General features: G+C 36.8%; 1 protein-coding gene across 1 annotated transcript in view; it reads right to left on the reverse strand.

Annotated features, from left to right (window-relative positions):
• HDX (highly divergent homeobox) overlaps nt 1-22,614 on the reverse strand; it is a gene marked incomplete at both ends in the record, with an annotated part of 92,844 nt that overhangs the window by 18,236 nt on the left and 51,994 nt on the right. Inside the window, 2 exons of the mRNA XM_080910504.1 lie at nt 964-1,043; nt 8,161-8,368. Coding sequence (XP_080766630.1) covers nt 964-1,043; nt 8,161-8,368 — 288 coding nt within the window. The remainder of the gene's footprint in view (nt 1-963; nt 1,044-8,160; nt 8,369-22,614) is intronic.

The following is a 22,614-nucleotide window of genomic DNA, read 5'->3' on the forward strand; positions in this document are numbered from 1 at the left end:
GGTTTAATACTATGTTGATTCCTATATAACTTTATGTGGCCAACATATAAACAAATTCTGCTAAAACAGCTGCTAAGGGAACATCACTACATCTTTATATTTTTATAAACCCCAATGTAATCCACATACAGCTTGTCCCTGCTGCTCTTCAAATTCTAAAATACTTCCTTTTGATCTTTGGTGTGATGTTTAAAGCAATTAACAGAGTCCAAGTTAACCAGAAAAAAATAAGAGTTTCCAAATACAATATAGATATAGTGTGATGGTTTGAATATGCTTGGCTCAGGGAGTGACCCTATTAGGAACTGTAGCCTTGTTGGAGTAGGTGTGTTACTATGGGTATGGAATTTAAGACCCTCATCCTAGCTGCCTGGGAGTCAGTCTTCTGCTAGCAGTCTTCAGATAGAACTCTCAGCTCTGTCTGCACCATGCCTGCTTGCCTGAATACTACCATGCTTCTCACCATGATGATAATGGACTGAACCTCTGAACCTGTAAGCCAGCCCCAATTAAATGTGGTCATTTATAAGAGTTGCTTTGGTCATGGTGTTTGTTCACAGTAGTAAAACCCTAACTCAGACAGATAGGTATGGCCTAAACAAAGAAACCCTTGGATACAAAAGCTTCCTTCATAATCTCAAGCTAAACTCCATTTCAACTGTGCCATTTGTCCAATGGAATAAATCTGCTCTGTGCTCAGTGTGTTGAAGAAAGAAACTTGTTATATATAAAATATGTGATATTTGAACTATTATGTTTTCATACTTGGAAATCTCTAAAAGTTAAAAAAGAAAGTATGTGAAATTAATTATTGAGTAGTGAAAGAGATATTAAATTCATACATAAAAGTTCTGTTTTGGTTTACAGAGTAAATCAAGACTTTATCCTGACAATACAGATATCATCAACTGGTGCCCTTGAAATCCACCCTATAAAGAGGAGAGAATTTCAAACTGTACATACCACATTATCTGCAGATACTGCCTGATGCTCTTCATCCTTATGTGCCCTCGTCTCATTTGGGATAAGTTCGTTTGACTCCTCTAAAGAGAAAAAAACAAAAAACAAAATAGAATCCATATCTTGTATTTCAAAACATTAGTATATATTTTTAAAGAATACTTAATTTGTCTGTTTTGCCAAAAACATACACATGGCAATCACCAATGCACATTGTTTTTGACTGTATTGTTATTTAGCCATATACATTTTTGTTAGTTATATAGATGGGTAGAATTATACGAATGACCATCACTCTGCTATTTATAATAGAAAAGACAGGAAAAACCTGTATCTTCAACAATGAATAAATACAGAAGCCACTTACGTGTTATGAAGCTGCTAAAATTAAGTATAATGAGCTACTAGCAAGTGAAAAAAAATGAAAGATAAAATTTATAGACTAGGTACTCACTATCTTATATTTGTAAAATATACATACATATGTATATATATATGTGTGTGTGTGTGTGTGTGCATATACAAATATGTGTGTGCTTAGTAAATAAAAAAAGAGATGACAATATCTTCCAATTATTGTTTTCCTTATTATACCTGAATATAATTTTATGTAATTATAAATTATTTTTATTTTTAAGTTCTTAAATTTTGTTCAGTTAAGCCTTTTCCATAATACTACTCACTATTCTTTTCTTTTCTTTGGTGGATAAGGTCTTACTACATGGCCTTGGCTGACAAAGAACTTACTATATAGATGAGATTAACCTTAAAGTTTCAATACTTTTTCTGTCTCTGCATCCTAAGTGGTATGTTTTCATGCCTTTGCCACCACACTTGGCTTTGTTCATTATAATAAAATGAATGCAGAAAAACAATTTCTCAATAAATGGTATAAAATTTTAAATGCAGACATCCAATTGTATTAATAGGCAGGATCATGTCAACACTTGTATACACACACTTGTCTCTGTACATCTAATACATATGCAAAGAGATACTACTCATGAAAATATCCCTTTGCTTTTGTTTGTAGACCTTTATTCTCTAAGGAGTAAGGTTATTTCTGTTCCCACAGTATTTCCAAATACTTTCTACAATGGACATTTTTTTTTTCTGATAAAATCAATTATTTTAAAACAGAAAATAATAAAACAGCAAGAGAGAAATTCATTCAGAGAAACCAATAAAAGCTGTCTGTGATGAGCTATAGTGAGTGTTTACTTCAAGGCACTGGGTATGTCTACATACATTACTCCTTTGCCCCTTTATTTTTTATATCCTCACCCAGATACCTTAAATAGAGTAGGAATGTTTATCTCTGTGTCTCTATTTTCTACACAGCAATTTCATGGAGATTATTTGGATAAATACTAGTAAAATTTCTCAGATCCTTGGTAAATAACATTTCAGTTCAACTTAGAAAGCAGAACAAAGATATGTATCATCCCTCCTAAGATTTTTCTAGTCCATTCATTCCCATGTATAAGCATAAAGAAGGATTAGGAGAAATTCACTTTTCAAAATTGTTTATGAGAATTCAAGTGTATGATATCCAAGAAAACTTCAGCTGAATTTTAATACAATGTTCTGTATAAATTCAATTTAACTTTCTTATCTCTACCATATATTTTAAATTAATTTTATTATATGTACTTGTGGTATATAACACAATATACATATATATATAGCAAAAAAGATTGCTACAATGCAACAAATTAACATATTTATCATCTCACAGTTTCCCATCCCCCAGGTGACAGCTGCTATTGTCACTTATTGAAAATCCTGAATACACAATACACTATCATTAACTATGGTCTTCATGCTTTATATTAGATCTTTCCCCTTATTCATCACACACACTGTAACTTTGTACCTTCTGAGTTCCATCTCCCCATTCTCCTACCCCATTCAAAAATCCACTCTTTTATTACATTTGATATATTTGACCTTCCTTGCCCTGCTATTTGCTGCAACACGAATGAACCCAGGGGATGTTATCTAAGTGAAATAAGCCAGGCAGGAAGAAAGAAAGAAAATAAATTGCATGATCCCATTTATTTGTGAAATGTAAGAAAAGTCAATTTAAAATTTTATAAAAACAATGATTCCTAGACAAAGAAAAGTTTACCTATTCATTAGTGAGACATTTCAAGTCACAGACATTTCAAGTCCTACATAATCAGTGATGAAATGAAACGGAAAGAGGAAAAATTGTCATTAGATTTAGCTGCAGTTCTGATATTAGGGATAGTGGTCTCAGAAACAAGATCATTACTGGTACTATTCCTTATAGGATTGCTGTATCTTCTTCTTCAGATTTACTGATAACTTTATACATAGTTTCAGTTCACTGGCAGCATTTTTATGTATGGTTTGATTATTTTAGAAAATTTATATAAAAGCTATTTTCAGGCTTCTGAAATAAGGTGTAACACAAACACAATACTCTAAATAAGGAATGTTTTCTTCTGCATATAGATACTTTCAACATTAGCAAAGGTTTGAGATATAAAAACTGTCAGTGTGTCTTGGTAATTTTACACACACACACACACACACACACACACACACACACAAAGGGCAGCTTTGCTAATTGAAAATAAAATGTAGAATTAATCAGTGAAAACTCCAGAGGGCACTCTAGGTGGTAGCTTAAGCTCACATGAAGCCATAGAGAATTTATCTTTTGATGCCCACACCACATATACCCCACATATTAAGATACAGCTGTAAAAGATTCACTGCTAGAAACATAATGTTGTAAATATTATTTACTTTAAGCAATTTGACTCTCAGGATAGTGAAAACCTTTAAATTTTCTTAGTTACCCAAGTATTTTTGTTAAAGTTTCCATATTGCACAAATCAATCCTACCATGCCTATTTTCACTCCCTCCCAGGAAAACAAAAGAAAGGGGGAAAGGAAGGTGAAGGCAGAACTGAGGTGATTCAGAAGGTCTGTGTCAGAGACCTACATGCTTGTTCAGAAACAAAGAGTTACATGTGAAACTGTTAAAGCATCATGCATACATTTTATTACTGACAAAGACTGTGTCCTTTTACAGTTTGAAGGATAATATTTTTCCTTACAAAGACCCGGAAAGAAAACTGTATATTACGTTCAGATGTTTGCTTTCACACGTATTGTAACATAGAAGCACTAATTTAAAGACATTTCTTCTTTTAGATAGTTAAAACACTCCAAACTTTTTAAATGAACAACTAACTGTGTTTTAGTAGTCTGAATTGTAGTTGTTAGGTTGAAAATATCTCTACATCTCTTAGAGGGAATCAATGCAAATCTCAATGTAAACATAATCAAGCTACATTTTCGTGATCTGGAAGAGAATAGGTCAGTATATTTCAAAGGTAGGTTTTAGTCTCAGCCAGATGATACAACTAGTTCTCACAAACACTGTCAACACAGTCAGATTAGTATTCTCCATCAGTGAAATGAAGACGCTGTACAGACCTAGTAGGAAACAGCACCAAAAGGGCTCCTTCCAGTCCTTGAAAATGCTTTTCTGCAGCAATTTTTGAGGAGAATGAAAAGGTTACTGTGTGCTTGTAAAAAACAAGCCACCGGGAGAAATTCTAGGCAACTGCTTACTTCTCATCATGTATTTTCTGATTCATACATTAAATTCTCTCTCTCCCTTTTTCTCATTAGGTCTTGATTACTATGCCAGCTATCTAGACAACACACTATTATATGACAAAGGACCCTACTACAGAAGCAGCGGTTTATTAAATGGGGACCATTAACGCAGACTTTAAAATTAACATTTGCCGTTTCCCCATTAAGTGCTTATTTTCTAAAATTCTGTTTCAGAAGGAGAAGCCGCAGTTGGGAATGGGACTGTGCACTCAGGGGCCTAAGTATCAGAATAGTTCCTCAGCGCAATCCTGCCCTTTCAGATAAACAGACAAACCCATCTTCCCTACCCACTTCAAATAGCTGTAGGGCATTAGGCTCTAAAGACCCCATCATATAATTATTGGGAATAACCCAAGGATCTCATGTCTCATCTTATTTTGGAAAGACTAACAGAAGATAAACATATATTTACTGGACCAACTATATGAGAACAAACCACCTTAGAAATCACGAAACACTTATTTTTCTTGATGATGTTTAAGCTTACATCAGTTTGCCTACACCCTGAGCTCCTTTATCATTTGCAACCACAGGTGAGAGAGAGAGGAGAAAAGAGAGGCAGAAAGAGGGAGAAGGGAGAGTAAAGAGAAAAAGCTGGAGAGAAAGAATATGCACATTTGATAATCTTTGAAACACCTGGATTTAAAATTCATTGCCCTCTTCACAGTGACAGCTTTTCTCTCCCTTTCATTATTCTCCCCATTACAATTTGCCTGCCTGTCCCCTGGGCATGCAATTAATTGCTTTTGCAAAGAACCTCTTAAAGACTGATTCAATGGCCTCTCCTTTCTACTCAATTTCTATGAGATCATTGAGATAATGACCCCTCTTATTTCTGAAATCTTTTTCTTTCCTTGGATTTAGTAATGGCATACTATCCAGTTCTGTTGTTCGTGAATGTTCTTTCAGTGGCTAATTTTTTTCCTGGGGACCCAGAATGTAAATATTTCTCAACACACAGCCCTTCTCCATTGTCTTGTCTTGTTTGTTTATTTGATTTTAATTTTCTAAATTAAAACTCTACTTCTGTGGGTAGGTACTAATTGGCCTCAGTTTGGCAGATTACCATGTTTCTTCTGATTTAAGATCTCTTTTGAGCGCCAGACCAATATTACCCAACAGTTCTCTATGTTCCGTTATTATCTAAAATTCAGAACTGCGAACTGAATTAATCTTCCTAATGATAGTCTATTTAATGTGATGGGAATAAAAATTTTGAAAAAAAGTTAAGGAAGAAACTGTGAAAAAACATAGAGCTAAATAATTTTACAGTTTGCCTAGAGCTAAAATGTAAAGCTTTATCAGATATTAAGAGATTTTATAAAGTCACAGTTAAAAAGAGATTAATGTAACACAATATGAAGCTTATAATTTTCACATGTGTATATGTATGTATACCTGCACATACATATGGACACATTTTAAAAGCTACACTGCAACTAACTAAACAATGAATCATGCAATAAATAAGTGTGCACCAATTGCTTAACTATTTGAAAACCTAAAATTAGGTATTTTCCTCATAATCTTAAGGTGAAGTAAATTCTCAATGAAATTTTTATACAATTGCCAAACTAATACCATAAGGATGTCAAATATATGAGCTTATTTTCACATCCATAGGGCAAGAAGAGTCTATAATTAGGACTGCAAAGTCAGAAACCACAAAGGAAAAATACTGCTATGTATGACAATGTAAAAATTATATGCGAAAAATCTACCACCCAAAATCCCAAACAGGAGGTGGTGATAGGAGGACCAGGAGTAATGAGAGCTTCTACCTCAAAATAGTAAAATTCAAATATCATCACCTGAATAATACATCTTGTGTTCCTATATAATGTCACTTTGATAAACCTATTCCATTAATATGTTATTTATTTTCCTAATCAAAAAAAAAAAAAAAAAAAAAAAGAGATGTTCAGCCCACTTTTCAACCTAGGGTGATAATGTTTCCTAGTGATCCAGAATCCACTCTTCACTGGAGCTTCTGAGGTATCCTAAGTAACTGGCCAATATTTCAGAGCTCACAGAAAGACTCAGTAATAGCACAAAAGTTAGGGCTACTGTCAAATTTGATTATTGCCCTAATTACTAAAAATGATTTTATATAACCAGTAGTTACCTTAATATAAAATCTTATACCCCACAAATAATGCCATCCTTGAAGATGACTAATATAAAAAGGCAACAATCCCAGTTACTGGGAGGTAAAGGATGGGGGCTCAGGCATTTGAGATCAATCTTTAAAGAAGAGTGAGTTCAAGGCTAGTTGTCTCAAAAATGTATGTGTGTTTCTCTCTTCCTCCAACCTCTAGTTAAGAGGCATAAATTAAACAAGGCGTTGGAGAGATGATGGCTTAGTTAGTAAAGCACTTGCCATATAAACAAGCATAAAGACCAAACTAAGTATGGTCGTTCACCAGCAATTCCAGCTCAGTGTGTGGGATGGAGACAGAATTCCCAGAACATGCTGGCTAGAATGAAAAAGAGACCCCTGGGTTCATGGGTACCCCCCCACACACTCAAATACACCTGCACATCATACACATATACAGATGTGAAATAGAGAAATAAACCAGAAACTAATTGCCAGTATTCTGAACTGATAGCAGTGAAAAATAGAAAAAGAAACAAGTAAGTATGAAAATGAGTGGTTCTAAATTCCTTAAGTACAGATCCAAGAAGACTACAGATTTATTATCAGATTCAAAGAAAGAACATAAAAATGACACTTACATAGTCAGAAAGCAGATTAGTGTGCCTGAAGCTGAGGACACAAAGGACAATAACTAAACATGGCAAGTTTCCTGGGGTAATAAAAAATATCTAAAATTAAACTTAAGTGGTGCAAATCCATAAACTTTGCTGAAAATAATTGGATTGTGTATTTACAGAGAATATTTTATTATATGTAAAGTAAATATTAATAAACATTTTAATAAAATTATAATAGGAGTATTTATTTATATGCTTGAAGTCGAATAAAATATTCTTCTTGGGTAAATGGTATTAATCTATTCTATGGGATACAGTCTTACTCAGGGATGTATTGTAAAGATGGTCTAGTTTAACTTCATTTAACAGGTAAAGAAAAGAGTTTAATGAGTTGAGTTAAATGCTTTGCCCAAAATTGTACAATTTGCTAGTAGAAAAGCTTTGAGTGGCACCTAGTATTTCAGATCACAAGCCTATTTTTATTATAATATACCATATTCTCTTTTATTCAAGTATTTGTAAGCTCTCACCTAACTGACTGAGCATGCCAAATATAATAATTTACCTGCTTTTTGTATAAGGACTATTGTAATAACTAACATTTTTTAAAGTAGGGCATCACTATTGTGATAGATGAATGTTCTTTGTGATGACTTGATATAGAAGACTTTTTACATAGAAGCATTAAAAAATAAATCTGTTTCTTTTCAAATGCTTGGTCATATGTTTTGAACACTCTAGACTTAAAGTGCAGTACACTGAAAAGCAAGTAAAAATACATCAAATTTCCAAAGGCTGTTATTAGGAGGTGCAGTAAAGTACCTTGAGAGCTTGCTTCCGACAAACAGATGGACACTTCATCATTTCTGTCATTATCCTCTCCTACTTCAGGCCCAGCTTCCTCTCCTGGTGTGAGTGCAGACAAAGGCCCAGACTCTGGCTGCTCAGAGAAATCAGCAGGGCCTCCTCTTGGAGGTGGAACTTCAATTCCCATTAAGCGGTATTTTCTTCTTCGATTCCCAATCCAAGTCTTTGTAAGAAAAACATAAGAAATTTCAGAAAATCTGGGCATTAGAATAAGAAGGAAATTAGGCAAAAAATATGATTAGAAAAGAAATGTAACAATGAAAATTTCATTAATTTTTTAGCAGAAGTGTTTCTTTTTAATATTTAGATTTTCACATGATATACAGGCTCCTGAAGATTGATTTTGTTCCTGTTTCTATTGTTTTTGTTGTTGATTGTTTCCAAGGAAAACAATTCACCAAATATTTAAATAGGAAAAAGTGTTTTTTTCAATGAAATAAGGCTTATAGCTATAACTATAATATAGTTCATAATCCACTCCAAATTTTACTCTTCCTAGATAAAACTGTGCCCTCTCTGTGTATGCCTGGCTTCAAAAATACTTGTTTCTAATAGTCTAAATGATTGGTTTTATTACATTTAGAACCAACTGAAGATGTTTTTAGTCAGTATTTGGAATTAAATCCAGGGAGCAAAATATGTTACTACTGAGCTACATCCTTAGACTTGACTTTTGTTATTTTTGTTGTTTTTGAAACAGGGTCTCAATCTGTCACCCAGTCAGGGCAGGAGCTCACAATGTAACTTGTGCTCCCCTTAAAGTAAAACCAATTGTCAGAAAAATTAAAAATTCAGAGCAAATTTGGTCTATTGTTAACGTTAACATTGTTTCTTGTGACATGTCTTACAGAATTATAAAACACTGTTCAAAACAGTAGTCTGGGTATAGTGGTGCATGCCAATAATTCTGGCACTGAGGTGGCTGAAGTATAGACTTCTGTGAATTTGATGCTAACTTGGGATACACAAGGAGTTAACAGGCCAGCCAGGGCTAATTAGCAAGATATATATGAAAAAATTAGATATATACCTTGCCCAGCTTTTGGCTATTTCATATAAAGCTTCTATAAAAAGCCTTATATAGCCATATATATTCTATAAAACCACAGTAATCATCATGCTAAGCACTCCATCAACTAAGTACTCCATCAATGAAATTCATGGAGTTCGTTTTCATTCTCTTAATGGTTAGGAATCTTAAACACCATTCCATATATTTATTTGCTACTCATATACCCTCTTTGATGAAATTTCTCTTTTTTTAATTGAGGTATTTAACTGAATATCCAAGATAGTGATTTAAGAGTTCTTTGAATACTCTATGTATTAATTCTTTGTCAGATATTTGACTGACAAATATTTTATCTCAGTGTGTAACCCAGGTTTCTATTCTGGGTTTTCTGTAGCACAAATATAAAACATCTTTAAAATTTTAAGACACTTCCCCTTAAGTTGCTGGTCAGGGTTATGTCAGATGCCCTCAGAACTTGGAGACTACTGCCATTGCTCTTAGTTGCCTACCAGAACTTGATGGTAGAACCTTATTGCTGATCACAGAACTTGGAGAAATCACGTTGATACTGACTAGGAAGCTTCCTCCTGCTGGCTAGATTTAATAGAACCAGAAAGTATTATGTTGGTTGCTGAGAGCAAAAAGTCAACAACTGTCTTATCCAGCTGTGACTGCTGTGTGCTACAATAATGGTCAGCATGGCTAAATGCTCTCTTATCTGAAATAGTGGCACCGATATTATAGAAATAATCAACCATTTTCTGCTTGGATTAAGGTCTGCTCCATGAGAAGAAATGTACACCTAGTTCTATGAATCTGATTAAGAACACATGGGTGAGGAGTATGGGTGAACATACTGTTATTATTTTACTTGATGGGCATCAAACTACTCCCTAAAATTTTATCTTTCTACCTACAGATTAGTGAAGCTCCCAGATCTTATTAGAGAAGTGCATGGATAGTGAATGGGAGTTAATACAGAACTCACAACTAGTCAAAGTGCAGAGATCTACTGTTTCAAAAGCAGTGTTAACACCCCTCCCTCCAAGGCTCATGGAACATTTCAGAAGGAGGTGAAGAAATGTAAGAATTAGAAGTTTGGGAAGACTAGAGTGAAATAGTGTCCTCTGGATATGACATAACTATTGTACTCATGAACTTGTGGCAGATGTAGCTGGATGCACAAGACCTGCATGAGCTCAAGCCAACCACCTTTTCTACATGGAGGGTAGAGTGGCTCATGAACCCTGAGCTAAAGAGCTATTAACAGTTGATGGTTTCTGAGGTAAGAAAAGTGAGCTGTTTTTAAGGGTGAAGTTATAGGTAGGTTGACAGCTTCCTATTGATGGATTTACATCCACAGTATATAGGCAATACAAACTGGACTCAGTGGCTTATTTTTTTTTCTTTTTTAAAAGAGGACATGCAGTAGAGAAAGGAAGTGCATCAGGATGGGAGAGGCGGTGGAGAGGAACTGGGAGGAGTAGAGGGAGGGGATAAAGTGTTCGAATTATATTGTATAAGAAAAGAATCTATGTAAGAGAGGGTAAAAGAGGACATAAAATTGGGAGGGAGTGGATCTGAGAGAAGTTATGGCGGTGTTGGGATTAATATGATCAAAATACACCATATACATGTATGGAATTATCAAATAATTAATAAAAAAGAAACATGTATTAATGAATAAAAATGAAACATAATTAATTGAAATGATAAGTGACATTGGCAATTAGACTAGCAAAGCAAAAGAGACATGGTCCCCATTATTAATATCAGAATTAATACACCAGAGTATATCACTGTAGACTTTGTAGACACAAAATAAACAATATGGGGACATATAAACATTTGTAAACACACAATTGGATGACTTGGATAAAATGGAGCAATTCTTTCAAAATTGCAAATCACCGAAGTATAAACAAATTACTTGAACAGCATCTTAACTGTTAAGAAAATTTACTTCATCATTAAAAACTACTCTGTAAAAGAAATCTCCAGGACCTCAAAGCCTGTAGATAATTTTATGTTTAATGATAGGAAGTAGAATGTAAAAAATTCTAAGAATGAGAGTAAACAAGATATCCACTAACTTACACACTAATTAAGGAAAATATAGTAGTGTATTCAGATCAGGGAGGAAGAACTACAGAACTAAAGCTCTCCACACTTGCAGATTATAGGATATAGTTTATACAGAAGTTCCCAAGGAATACTCCTGCAAATAATAAGTAAATGAAGCAATATGTGAGAATACTAATCAACACAAAGAAACCAATTGTGCTCCTATATTAAAACTAAATTTATACCAACCTGAGTGTGGTGGCACACCTTTATCCTAGCACCCTAGAAGCAGAGGCAGGAAGAGTTGTCAGTTCCAGGACATCCTGGTCTACATAGTGAGTTCCAGGACAGCCAGGGTACATAAGTCAGACCTTATATCAAAAAGTGAAGGTATTAAAGTTATAATTAAAATATTACACTATTTTCTCCACATCCCTTCTTTTTGCGGTGCTGAGGATTAAATCCAGCATGCATAGTAGGCAAAGTTTTTACCCCTAGTCCTAGACTATATTCCATTCGTCAAGAACTATATGTATAAACTTAATAAAGTATGTGTAGGACTCATATGCTAGAAGCTACTACTATGTGTATCTCTGTGCGTATGTATTTGCACATGTAAAGATCAATTCTTGTCCCATTGTGCTTGTGGAGGTCAGAGAACAACTTTGGGTGTCAGTCTGGCTTTCACATTGGAATGTGTAATTATAGACACATATTATCATACAAGCTTTTCACTAGTTCTGGGTATTCAAACTCAGGTCCTTACATTTGCAAGGCAAATGTTTACTCATTGAACTAAGCTCCTAAGTCATTTTTCTAAGCTGTAGTTTTGTAGGTGTGTTTGGGTATCATTTTCATTGGTTGTTCCTCAGGCACACTTGGTCTTTTTGTCTTTTTGAGAAGGGGTCTCACTATTTAACCTCATTATGTACAACAGGCTGGCTTCATACTCAGAAAAACAAATGCTTTTGACTCCCAAATTCTAGAGTCAAATGGTATACGTCACTTCATCCAGCCTGTTTAGACAGGATTTCTCACTAGCCAGGAGCGTAATGTCTGGACAAGTCTTGTCTGCCTGGACTGATGGCCCCAGGGATTTGCCTGAATCCATTTTAACTGTTCTAGAATTCCAGGTGTGTATGTCACCATGCCTGGATTCTAAAACTCTTACTTTTCATTAATTTTGGTTCTCTGAGCATTTCATGTAAATAAAATATGATTATAGGTACCTTTCAACACCTACTTACCCCTCCAATTTTCCTGTAACCCTCCTAATACATATGCCCTACCAACTTCATGTTTTCTTTGTTATTATTATATTCTTTGTTATACTCACAAGAGGAAATACAGAGACAAAATGTGGAGCAGAAACTGAAGGAAAGGCCATCCAGAGACTGCATCACCTGGGGATCCATCCCATATAAAGTCAACAAACCCAGACACTATTGCTGATGCCGAGAAGTGCATGCTGACAGGAGCCTGGCATAGCTGTCTTCAGAGAGGCTCTGTCAGAGCCTGAAAAATACAGAGGCTGATGCTCACAGCCAACTATTAGACTGAGAATAGGGTCCCCAATGAAGGAGTTAGAGAAATGAATGAAGAAGTTTCCCCATAAGAAAAACAACAATATCAACCAACCAGACACTCCTAGAGCTCCCAACAACCAAAGAGTAAACATGGAAGGACCCATTGCTCCAGCTGCATATGTAGCAGAGGATGGCCTTAACGGGCATCAAAGGGAGGAGAGGCCCTTGGTCCTGTGAAGGCTTGATGCCCAAGTGAAGGAAATACCAGGGCATTGAGGTGGGAGTAGGTGGGTAGGGGAGCACCCTCATAAAGGCATGGGGTGGGGGATGGGTTAGGAGGATTCCAGAGGAGAAACCAGGAAAAGGGATAACATTTGAAATGTAAATAAAAAAATCCAATAAAAATATGTCTTCCAAAACAGAAGAATTATTCTGTTAGTTTAAGAAGGCTAGCTTTTGTTTATATTTGCTGGATTTGGGACTAAGGAAGCAAATTCAGGAAATATAGAACTTTAGATTTATTTAGCAGTGTATACTAAACATGAACTCTAAAACAAACATATTGTCTTATATGAAAAGTAATCCAAGAGAAAATTCTTATAGATGTTATATAGCAATTTTCTTAAATTGGCTAGTTTTGCCACTAAGGAAAAACACTAGTTTAAAAAGTAGTTTTCATTTCCCGTAATGTTGCCTCATTACAAATAAATTGCTCGACTTCAGAAAATCTCAAGAACTTGACCTTCTCACCAAAGCTCCTTTTATTTGTCATGCTTTTTCTCTATTTCCTATCTGTGAGTAAGTACTGTTGCTTATGAAAATGTAATGCAGACCTTTTTCTTCTACAATAATTATAGCCAAAGATCTTATGTAAATGAAGGCATACACAACTGGAAGAAGATACATTCTCTTTAGGATGCTTGTCTTACATCAAAAACCTGAAAGTAGGAGAAGAAAAAGGAAAAAAAAAGAGAAATCAAGTTTCTGCTTATCTTCATCTATTGTACCTTTCCTGGAAGTGGTGAGTCTCTCATGTATAATCACAAAGGAAAATATATGATGTGAATATTGGGAAATACTTGAGTTTTTTTTTCTTTGTATTCTAAGGCTCAAAATAGTTTTATATGCTCCTCAAAACTAAACAACAGAACCCAGAGTGGCAAAATGCACCTACAATGAGTTTCCAGCCAGCCCAAGTTATATAGTCTGCCTTCAATGTGTTCACTCTGAAAGGCAATGGGAACAATTCAAAAGAGAAATGTAATGGTAAAGATTTTGATTGTAAAGACTAATAGACAAATGCAGTAATCTTCTATGATTTGAATATTAATGTTCTCTAACCATATTAGTATGATTACCTTCTAACCTGTAAGGTGACAGACAGTATTAAGAGGTGGAGCCCTTTAGAGGTAATTAGGTCATGAGGGTGAATTTCAAGAATAGATTTACTGCTACTTAAAAGGAAAAACAAATGGATGCTATATCTTCCACCATGAAAAAAAATAGCTGTCTAGAACGGGCCCTGGCTGGACATTACATATGCTAGCTGGCATCTTAATCTTAGATTTTGCAGTCCCCAAGGTTTTTTTTTTTTTTTTTTTTTTTTTTTTTTTGCCACTTGCTTACAACATCGCACTTAACATTATTTTGCTCTAGCAATTTGTGATGGCCACATGACTGAGTGAAGGGAGACCCAGAGAACTTATAAACAGGATTTTTTGGTCTAAGAGGGAGTAGCTGTTTTATCCTCTTGACAGTGTCCTTTCCCTTACAGAAGCTTTGCAATTTCATGAGGTCCTATTTGTCGCTTCTTGATCATAGAGCATAAGCCACTGGTGTTCTGTTCAGAAAAATTTCCCCTTTGCCTATGTGTTCTAAGCTTTTCTACACATTCTCTATTAGATTCCGTGTACTTGAGCTTTGAACAGGGAAATAATAATGGGTGAATTTTCATTCTTCTACATGCTGATCACCAGTTGAACCAGCACCATTTGTTTAAAATGCTCTCTTTTTTCCACTGGATAGTTTTAGCTTCTCTGTCAAAAATCAAGTGACCATAGGTGTGTAGGTTCATTTCTGGGTCTTCAATTCTATAGGAAAAATGGCAAACAAAAGACTGGAAAAAGATCTTTACCAATCCTACATCTGATAGAGGGCTAGTATCCAATATATACCAAAAACTCAAGAAGTTAGACCCCAAGAACCAAATAACCCTATTAAAAATGGGGAACAGAGCTAAACAGAGAATTCCTAAATGAGTAAACTTGAATGGCAGCGAAGCACCTGAAGAAACGTTCAACATCCTTAATCAGGTAAATGCAACTCAAAATGACACTGAGATTCTACCTCACACCAGTCAGAATGGCTAAGGTCAAAAACTCAGATCACAGCAGATACTGGTGAGGATGTATAGAAAGAGGAGCACTCCTCCATTGTTGGTGGAATTGCAAGCTGGTACAACCACTCTGGAAATCAGTCCAGTGGTTCCTCAGAAAATTGGAGATAGTACTACTGGAGAACCCAGCTATAACATTCCTGGACATATACAGAACATCTAACAAAGACAAACACTTTACCATGTTCATAGCAGCCTTATTTATAATAACCAGAAGCTGTAAAAAACCCAGATGTCCTTCAACAGAGAAATGGATACAGAATGTGGTACATTTACACAATGGAGTACTACTCAACAATTAAAAACAATGACTTCATGAAATTTGCAGGCAAATGAATATATCTAGGAAATATCATCCTGAGTGAGGTAACTAACTCATTCACAAAAGAACACACATGTTATGTACTCACTGATAGGTAGATTTTATGCAAAGAGCTTAGAACACCCACAATACAACTCAGGGACCACATGAAGCTCAAGAGAAATGAAGACCAAAGTGTGAATGCTTCAGTCTTATTTAGAAGGGGGACAAAATAATCAAGGAAAGTAGAGGGTAGGAAGGACATGGGAGGAAGAGAAAAGGGGGAGGAGAAAAAGCGGGGCAGAATCAGGTATGGGAGGAGATGGAGTAGATGGAAGAGATTTACAGAGTGCCAGGAAATTGAACAGAGGTGTGTAGCAATGGGGGTTGGCGGACTGGGAGTAGCCACCAGAAAGTCCCAGATGCCAGGAAAGCAAGAGCCTCCCAAGACTTCATGCAGATGACATTAGCTAAAAATTTCAACAAAGGGGAGGGGGAACCTGTGGAGACCATATCCAAAGGTTAGGCACCCCCCTCATTGAGGGATGGGGCCACCCACTCATCTCAAAAATTTTAACCCAGAACTGCCCATGTCTAAAGGAAATACAGGGACAAACTGTGGAGCAGAGACAGAAGGAAAGGTCATCCAGAGACTGCCTCGCCTGGGCTTCCAAGCCATATGCAGACACCAAACTTAGTCACTATTGCTGATTCAAAGAAGTGCTTGCTGACAGGAGCCTGATATGGATGTCTCCTCAGAGGCCCTGACAGAGCCTTACTGATACAGTTGAGGATGATTGCAGCTAAGCATATGAACTCCAATTGAGGAGTTAGGTGCTGAAGGAGCCTTATCTGGAATCAATGTGAGGGGAGCCCCTTGATTCCTTGAAGTCTTGTTGCCCCAGTGTAGAGAAATGCTAGAGAGGTGAGGCAGGAGTGAGTGAGTGGGTGGGGGAGCATCTTAATAGAAGCAGGGTAAACAGGGATGGGATAGGAAGTTTGCAGAGAGGAAACCTGGAAAGGGGATAACATTTAAAATGTAAATAAATAAAATCTACAATTTAAAAAAAGATAAAGAATACAGATAAGTATAATATACAAACATACAAATATATAGACATTTTTAGTTGATTGAATGTGGAGTGGTAGCATAGATTGGTTAACAAATTAAAAAAATAAATAATTAAATGTTTGATATTCCAAAAAATGTGACAATAACAATAGAATAGCTTAGCTAAGGAAAAGATAAATGTAGATTCACCATGCACAGCTGTTAAATGAATAATTTAATAAACAATAGACAGGAATCTAGAAATATTTCAAGTTAAAGAAACATGTGCATTGTTACTATATTGTTTAATTAAAATCACATGAATAGTATGCCAAGTTTTCTTCCCAGGCCTCTTACAAGTATAATAATCCTCTCATATCTTTGCTTTTGCTGTTTATAGCTTCAGTTACCAGTAGTCAACTGCAGTCTGGGAATAGAAACATTTGTCTTGACTTTCATTAATGAGACCACAGTCAAGTGGCTTTTTAATCACAATATAGAGTTATAATTGTTTTTGTTCGCTATCAGTGATTGTCATTAATATCTTATAGCTAATGTAGAAACTGAACTTTATGATAGACATATATACATACACTAAAATCAATATACAAAGTGTTTCAGGTTCAGAAATACACTGGAGGTCTTGAAATGCTCCCATGAATCAAGGATGTAACTTAATGTAACAGAACAAGAAAAATATCTAAAATGTCAAAATTTTGTCATACGCAATAGTTGACTAGTCATCTAGAGGCTAAGGTCACTTTTGTAATAAGGAACATGAACATCCTCTGTACTTAACAAGATTTCTCCTGAAATCTCAAGAAGATTTTTTTTTTTGGTAAAAATTCTTCCTAAGAGCAATTTATCAACTACTACAGAAAAAGTCCTTTAAAAACCCATCCTCTCTTCTCTGAGCCACCAACCAGGCAGGATACACCAGCCCCAAACGACTGCCTGGTCTGGGTTCAGTAAGAGAAGAAGCACCAAACCCTGGAGAGTCTTCAGGCCCCAGGGAGTGGGGTGAGGGGAAGTATAGGATGAGGATCTATTGGCAGGGGTGGTCAGACCAGGGAGGTGATGAGAACTGGACTTTAACAAAAGATTAAAAAGGAACAGCAGAGATCCAGGGACACAGACCTGGTGAGACGGCGCTCCGAGTAGCCAGGGAGCAGAGAGGTCTCTGTTGGGCACTCAGAAAGTGTCGCCCCCATTGGTTCAGGGAAGCAGGAACCCTGCCTTAGAATCTGTTTCCACCCAGCGGCCTGTGCATGCAGAAGAGGTGCTCAGGCCATCTACCAGCAGGGAGAGCGGAGATCCAGGGACACAGGCCTGATGAGAAAGCGCTCCTAGTAGCCAGGGAGCAGAGAGGTCTGTGCCTAGTGTTCATAAAGTGCACCCCTTCCCGATTGGTTCAGGGGAGCAGGAACCCTGCCTTAGGATCTCTGTTTCCACCAGGCGGCCTGTGTGTGCAGAACAGGTGCTCAGGCCATCTGCCACCAGGAACAGCAGAGATCCAGGGACACAAGCCAGGTACACAGGAAAGGCAGAAATCAATCACTGACAACAAGACCACATATAATCACAGACAGCAAGATGGCAAGAGGAAATTGAAAGAACATACAGCAAACAGCGGAATGCCAAACACTCCAGAAAAAGAAGACTCAGACCTGAAATCATACCTCAAGATGATGATAGAGATACTTAAACAAGAACGGGAGGAAAAGCATAAAGAATTAGAAGCTTTTAAAAAGGAAACAAGAAAAAAAAAACACTCAAAGAAATCAAAGAACTAGAGGAAAACAGAACAAAAGAGATGAAGGAATGGAAGAAGGAATTTAAAATAGAAATGGAAACAATAAAGAAAACACTAAAAAAGACAACCCTAGAGGTAGAAAACCTAAAAGAGAAATCAGGAGTCACAGATGCAAGCATCTCGAACAGACTACAAGAGATGGAAGAGAGAATTTCGGGGGCCAAAAACAACATTGAAAACATAGACAAAACAGTCAGAGAAGATGCAAAAACCAAAAAGCTCCTAACCCAAAATGTCCAGGAGATCCAGGACACAATGAGAAGACCAATATCAACTAAGGGGCACAGTAAATACCTTCAACAAAATCGTAGAAGAAAACTTCCCTACCCTTAAGAATGAGATGACCATGAGCATAAAAGAAGCCTACAGAACTCCAAATAGAGTGGACCAGAAAAGAAATTCCTCCCAACACATAATAGTCAAAACGCCAAGTGCCCAAAGCAAAGAAAGAATATTAAAAGCAGTAAGGGAAAAAGGTCATGTAACATATAAAGGCAGACCAATCAGAATCACACCCGATTTCTCAACAGAGACTATGAAAGCTAGAAGATCCTGGACAGACATCATGTAGACCCTAAGAGAACACAAGTGTCAGCCCACGCAGCTATACTCAGTAAAACTCTCAATCACCATAGATGGAGAGACCAAGATATTCCAGGACAAAACTAAATTTACACTAAATTTATACCGAAACTATTAGAAAAGAAAGTAGGGAAAACCTTAGAACACATAGGCACATGAGAAAATTTCTTGAACAGAACACCAATGGCTCATGCTCTAAGGTCAAATATTGACAAATGGGACTTAATGAGATTGCAAAGTTTCTGTAAGGCTAAGGACGCTGCCAAGAAAACAAAACGGCAGCCAACAGATTGGGAAAAGATCTTTACCAAGCCCACATCAGATAGAAGCCTAATATCCAAGGTATACAAAGAACTCAAGAAGTTAGACACCAGAGAATCAAACAACCCTATTAAAAATAGGGTACAGAGCTAAACAAAATGTTCTCAATTGAGGAATATCGAATGTTTGGGAAGCATCTAAGGAAGTGCTCGACATCATTAGCCATCAGGGAAATGCAAATCAAAAGAATACTGAGATTCCACCTCACACCAACAAGAATGGCTAAGATTAAAAATTCAGATGACAGCAGATACTTTTATGCATAAATGCTTAAAATCTGTACATTTATCTTTGTTTTTTAAAATAAACTTGGAAAAAAAAAGAAATTGTGGTACATATACACAATGGAGTACTACTCAGCTATTAAAAACAAGTTCATGAAATTCCTAGGCAAATGGATGGAACTTGAAGCTATCATCCTGAGTGAGGTAATCCACTCACAAAATATCACTCATGGTATGTACTCACTATAAGGGGATACAACCCCCCCCCAAAAGAGGGGGGGTTGTATCCTGGAATACCTGGAATACCCAAGAAATCATCCACAGCACTTATGAAGCTCAAAAAGAAGGAAGACCAGAATGTGGATGCCAAAGTACTTCTTAGAAGGGAAAACAGACAGGAGAGGAAATACAAGGTCAATTAGAGGAGCAGAGATTGAAGAAATGATCTACAGAGTTGGCCTCACCTGGAGAACTACCCCAAATACAGCCACCAAACCCAAGCACTATTGCTGATGCCAAAAAGTGTTTACTGGCAGAAACTAGACATGGATGTCTCCTCAGACACTTTCCCAAAGTCATACAGATACAGATGCTTGGAGGTAAACATCAGATTGAACACGGGGACCCTAATGAAAGAACTAGAGAAAGGACTGAAAGAGATGAAAAGTTTGCAATCTCATGTGAAGAACAACACCATCAACAACAAGACACTGAGGTGGAGAGAGTGACTGGGAGAGGACTTGCACACACATGGAAGCAAGTTGATGGGGAGGATAGAGGGGAATGGTGAAGTATAACATTTGATATGTAAATACAAAAAAATCCAATAAAACTGAAAAAACCCAAAGCAAAAACTACATAAATTATAAATTCCAAGGGAATGAAGTATATGAAAGGTAATAAAAAACAATATCATAGCACATAACTCAAAGGTGTTATGTATTTACATTATAATCATATTAGTATTTTATATGTTTGTTTCGTGATTCTAGCAAGGGAATGCCATTACTTAATTTGGTTTCACAGAAGAATTGTATATCTCTGTTGAGAATGGTTGCTGTCTTTAACCAAGCCTTTGTTTCAGGAGGACTATATACAAAGAGGTAAGGAAGAAAAAGTACTTGCATAGTCGACCAAAGTGGCTGAATCGCCCCTGTTTTCTCAGGTCAGATCACCCCAACAAACCCAATGTTAATAATGAATATCACATTAACCAATATGTAGGGAGGATGAGAGGGAAGAAAAATAAACAAAGGTGAATGAAAAGATTAATGAAACAATGTCAGAATATTTTTAAAGCCTTGGAACATACAGCAAATGTAATAGACAATGGTTAGCATGGAAAAAATGAAGTGGCAATATAAAGAGGCTTGTGAGGGCTAGGTAGATATGCCTCATGTTCTCCCTTCTTCTAAAGTAATAGCAGGTTTAGCTGAACACAAGATTGACACAGTAAAACTCTATTTGTAGCTTCCCTTGCACTTATGTTATGACCATGTGACTAAACTCTAGCCAACTTGATGGTAGTGAAAGTGTTTAATGATAGATTCTACAGTTTCCTTTTGAAAAATAGTTGGTATATACGCTTGATATTTTCTCTTCTCTCTGCTGTACACCTTGGACTTATATATGGTACCATAATGGATCTTGAAGAGGCACTGCACCACAGAAGTGGCTTCCTTAGCAATCTTATACTAGCTGTAGACAGCATATCAGCTGGACAGAATTAAAGAGGTTTGCTTAAACCACTGATATTTTGAATCTTTCTGTGCCTCATAGCTAATTTTAATAAATGTAGGACATCCTTCACAATTGGCAGTAAGTACCAAAGAGACTATCTAATTGAGTAAAAAATGTTTGGCTCTAGCTACTGGAAAAGGTAGGAGGGAAGGAGTAGGGAGAGTTTTTCAAACAAATTCTACAGAACTTGCTATGTGTTTAATAAACCTTTAAAACTAGTTAGCAGTTTTAAATAAATAACTTAAAGGATTTTTAGACAATTGCCCTGACAATGCTCCCCACAGGAACTATAGCTTAATAAAAACCCTAGTACCAGGCTTCTTTTTGAATGGTTGATCAGAGTAGTCCAACTAACTGCCAAAACAATATAGATTTTGAAAGTAGCCTCTTGGGTATATGGAGGGTGGGAACTCAGTGGAAGAGGGGATGGAGATGGAAACAGGATGAGTGGATGAGATATAGGGAAAGCAGGGGAGAGAGAATAGAAATTGGCAATGGGCAGAGGTGGAGTGGGTGTGTTTGAGGTGACACTAGTTGAGACTCTTAGCAGTGAGAGATATGGATCCTAAAGTAACCACCTCCTGTAGCCAGGCAGGACTCCCACTGGAGAGATAAGGTCAACTACTCACCCACACAACCTTAGACCCAAAATGTGTCCTGCCTATAAGATATGCAGAGACCAAGATGGAGCAGAGACTAAGGGAAGAGCTAACCAATGACTGGCCCAACTTGAGACCCACCCCATGGACAAGAACCAATTCCTAACACTATGATACTCTGTTATGATTGCAGAGAGGATCCTAGCGTAGCTATCTTCTGAGAGCCACCCAGCAGTCAATGGAAAAGAATGCGGAGATCCACACCCAATATTAGAAGCTCAGTCTTGTAGAAGAGGTGGAAGAAAGATTGAGGAATCTGAAGAGGGTAGGAACTTTACAGAAAGTCCAGCAGTCAACTAACCTCTACCTTTGGAGGAATTCCAGAGCTAAACCCCAACTAAAGAGCATGCATGGTTCGGACTTAGGCCACTGGCACATATGTAGCAGATGTGTAGTTTAATCTTTATGTGGGTCCCCCAACAACTGAAGCGAAGGCTCTCCTTGATTCCGTTGACTGCCTGTGGATCCTGTTCCCCTAACTGGGCCACCTAGTCTGGCCTCAGTGGGAGAGGATGTACTTAGTCCTGCAGTGACTTGATGTGTCAGAATGGGGTGATAATGGGGGTAGGGGCTCTTCCTTCTCAGATGAGAAGAGGAGGATGGATGAAGGGGAAGGGATGGGTGGAGAAGTGTGAAGGGGACTGGGGGGAGGGGGACTGATATTGGAATGTAAAGTAAATAAATAAATAAATAATGTAGAAGAAACAATATCTCCCACTAT

This window comes from Micromys minutus (genome assembly GCF_963924665.1).
Source record: "Micromys minutus genome assembly, chromosome: X".
NCBI classification, from domain to species: Eukaryota; Metazoa; Chordata; class Mammalia; order Rodentia; family Muridae; genus Micromys; species Micromys minutus.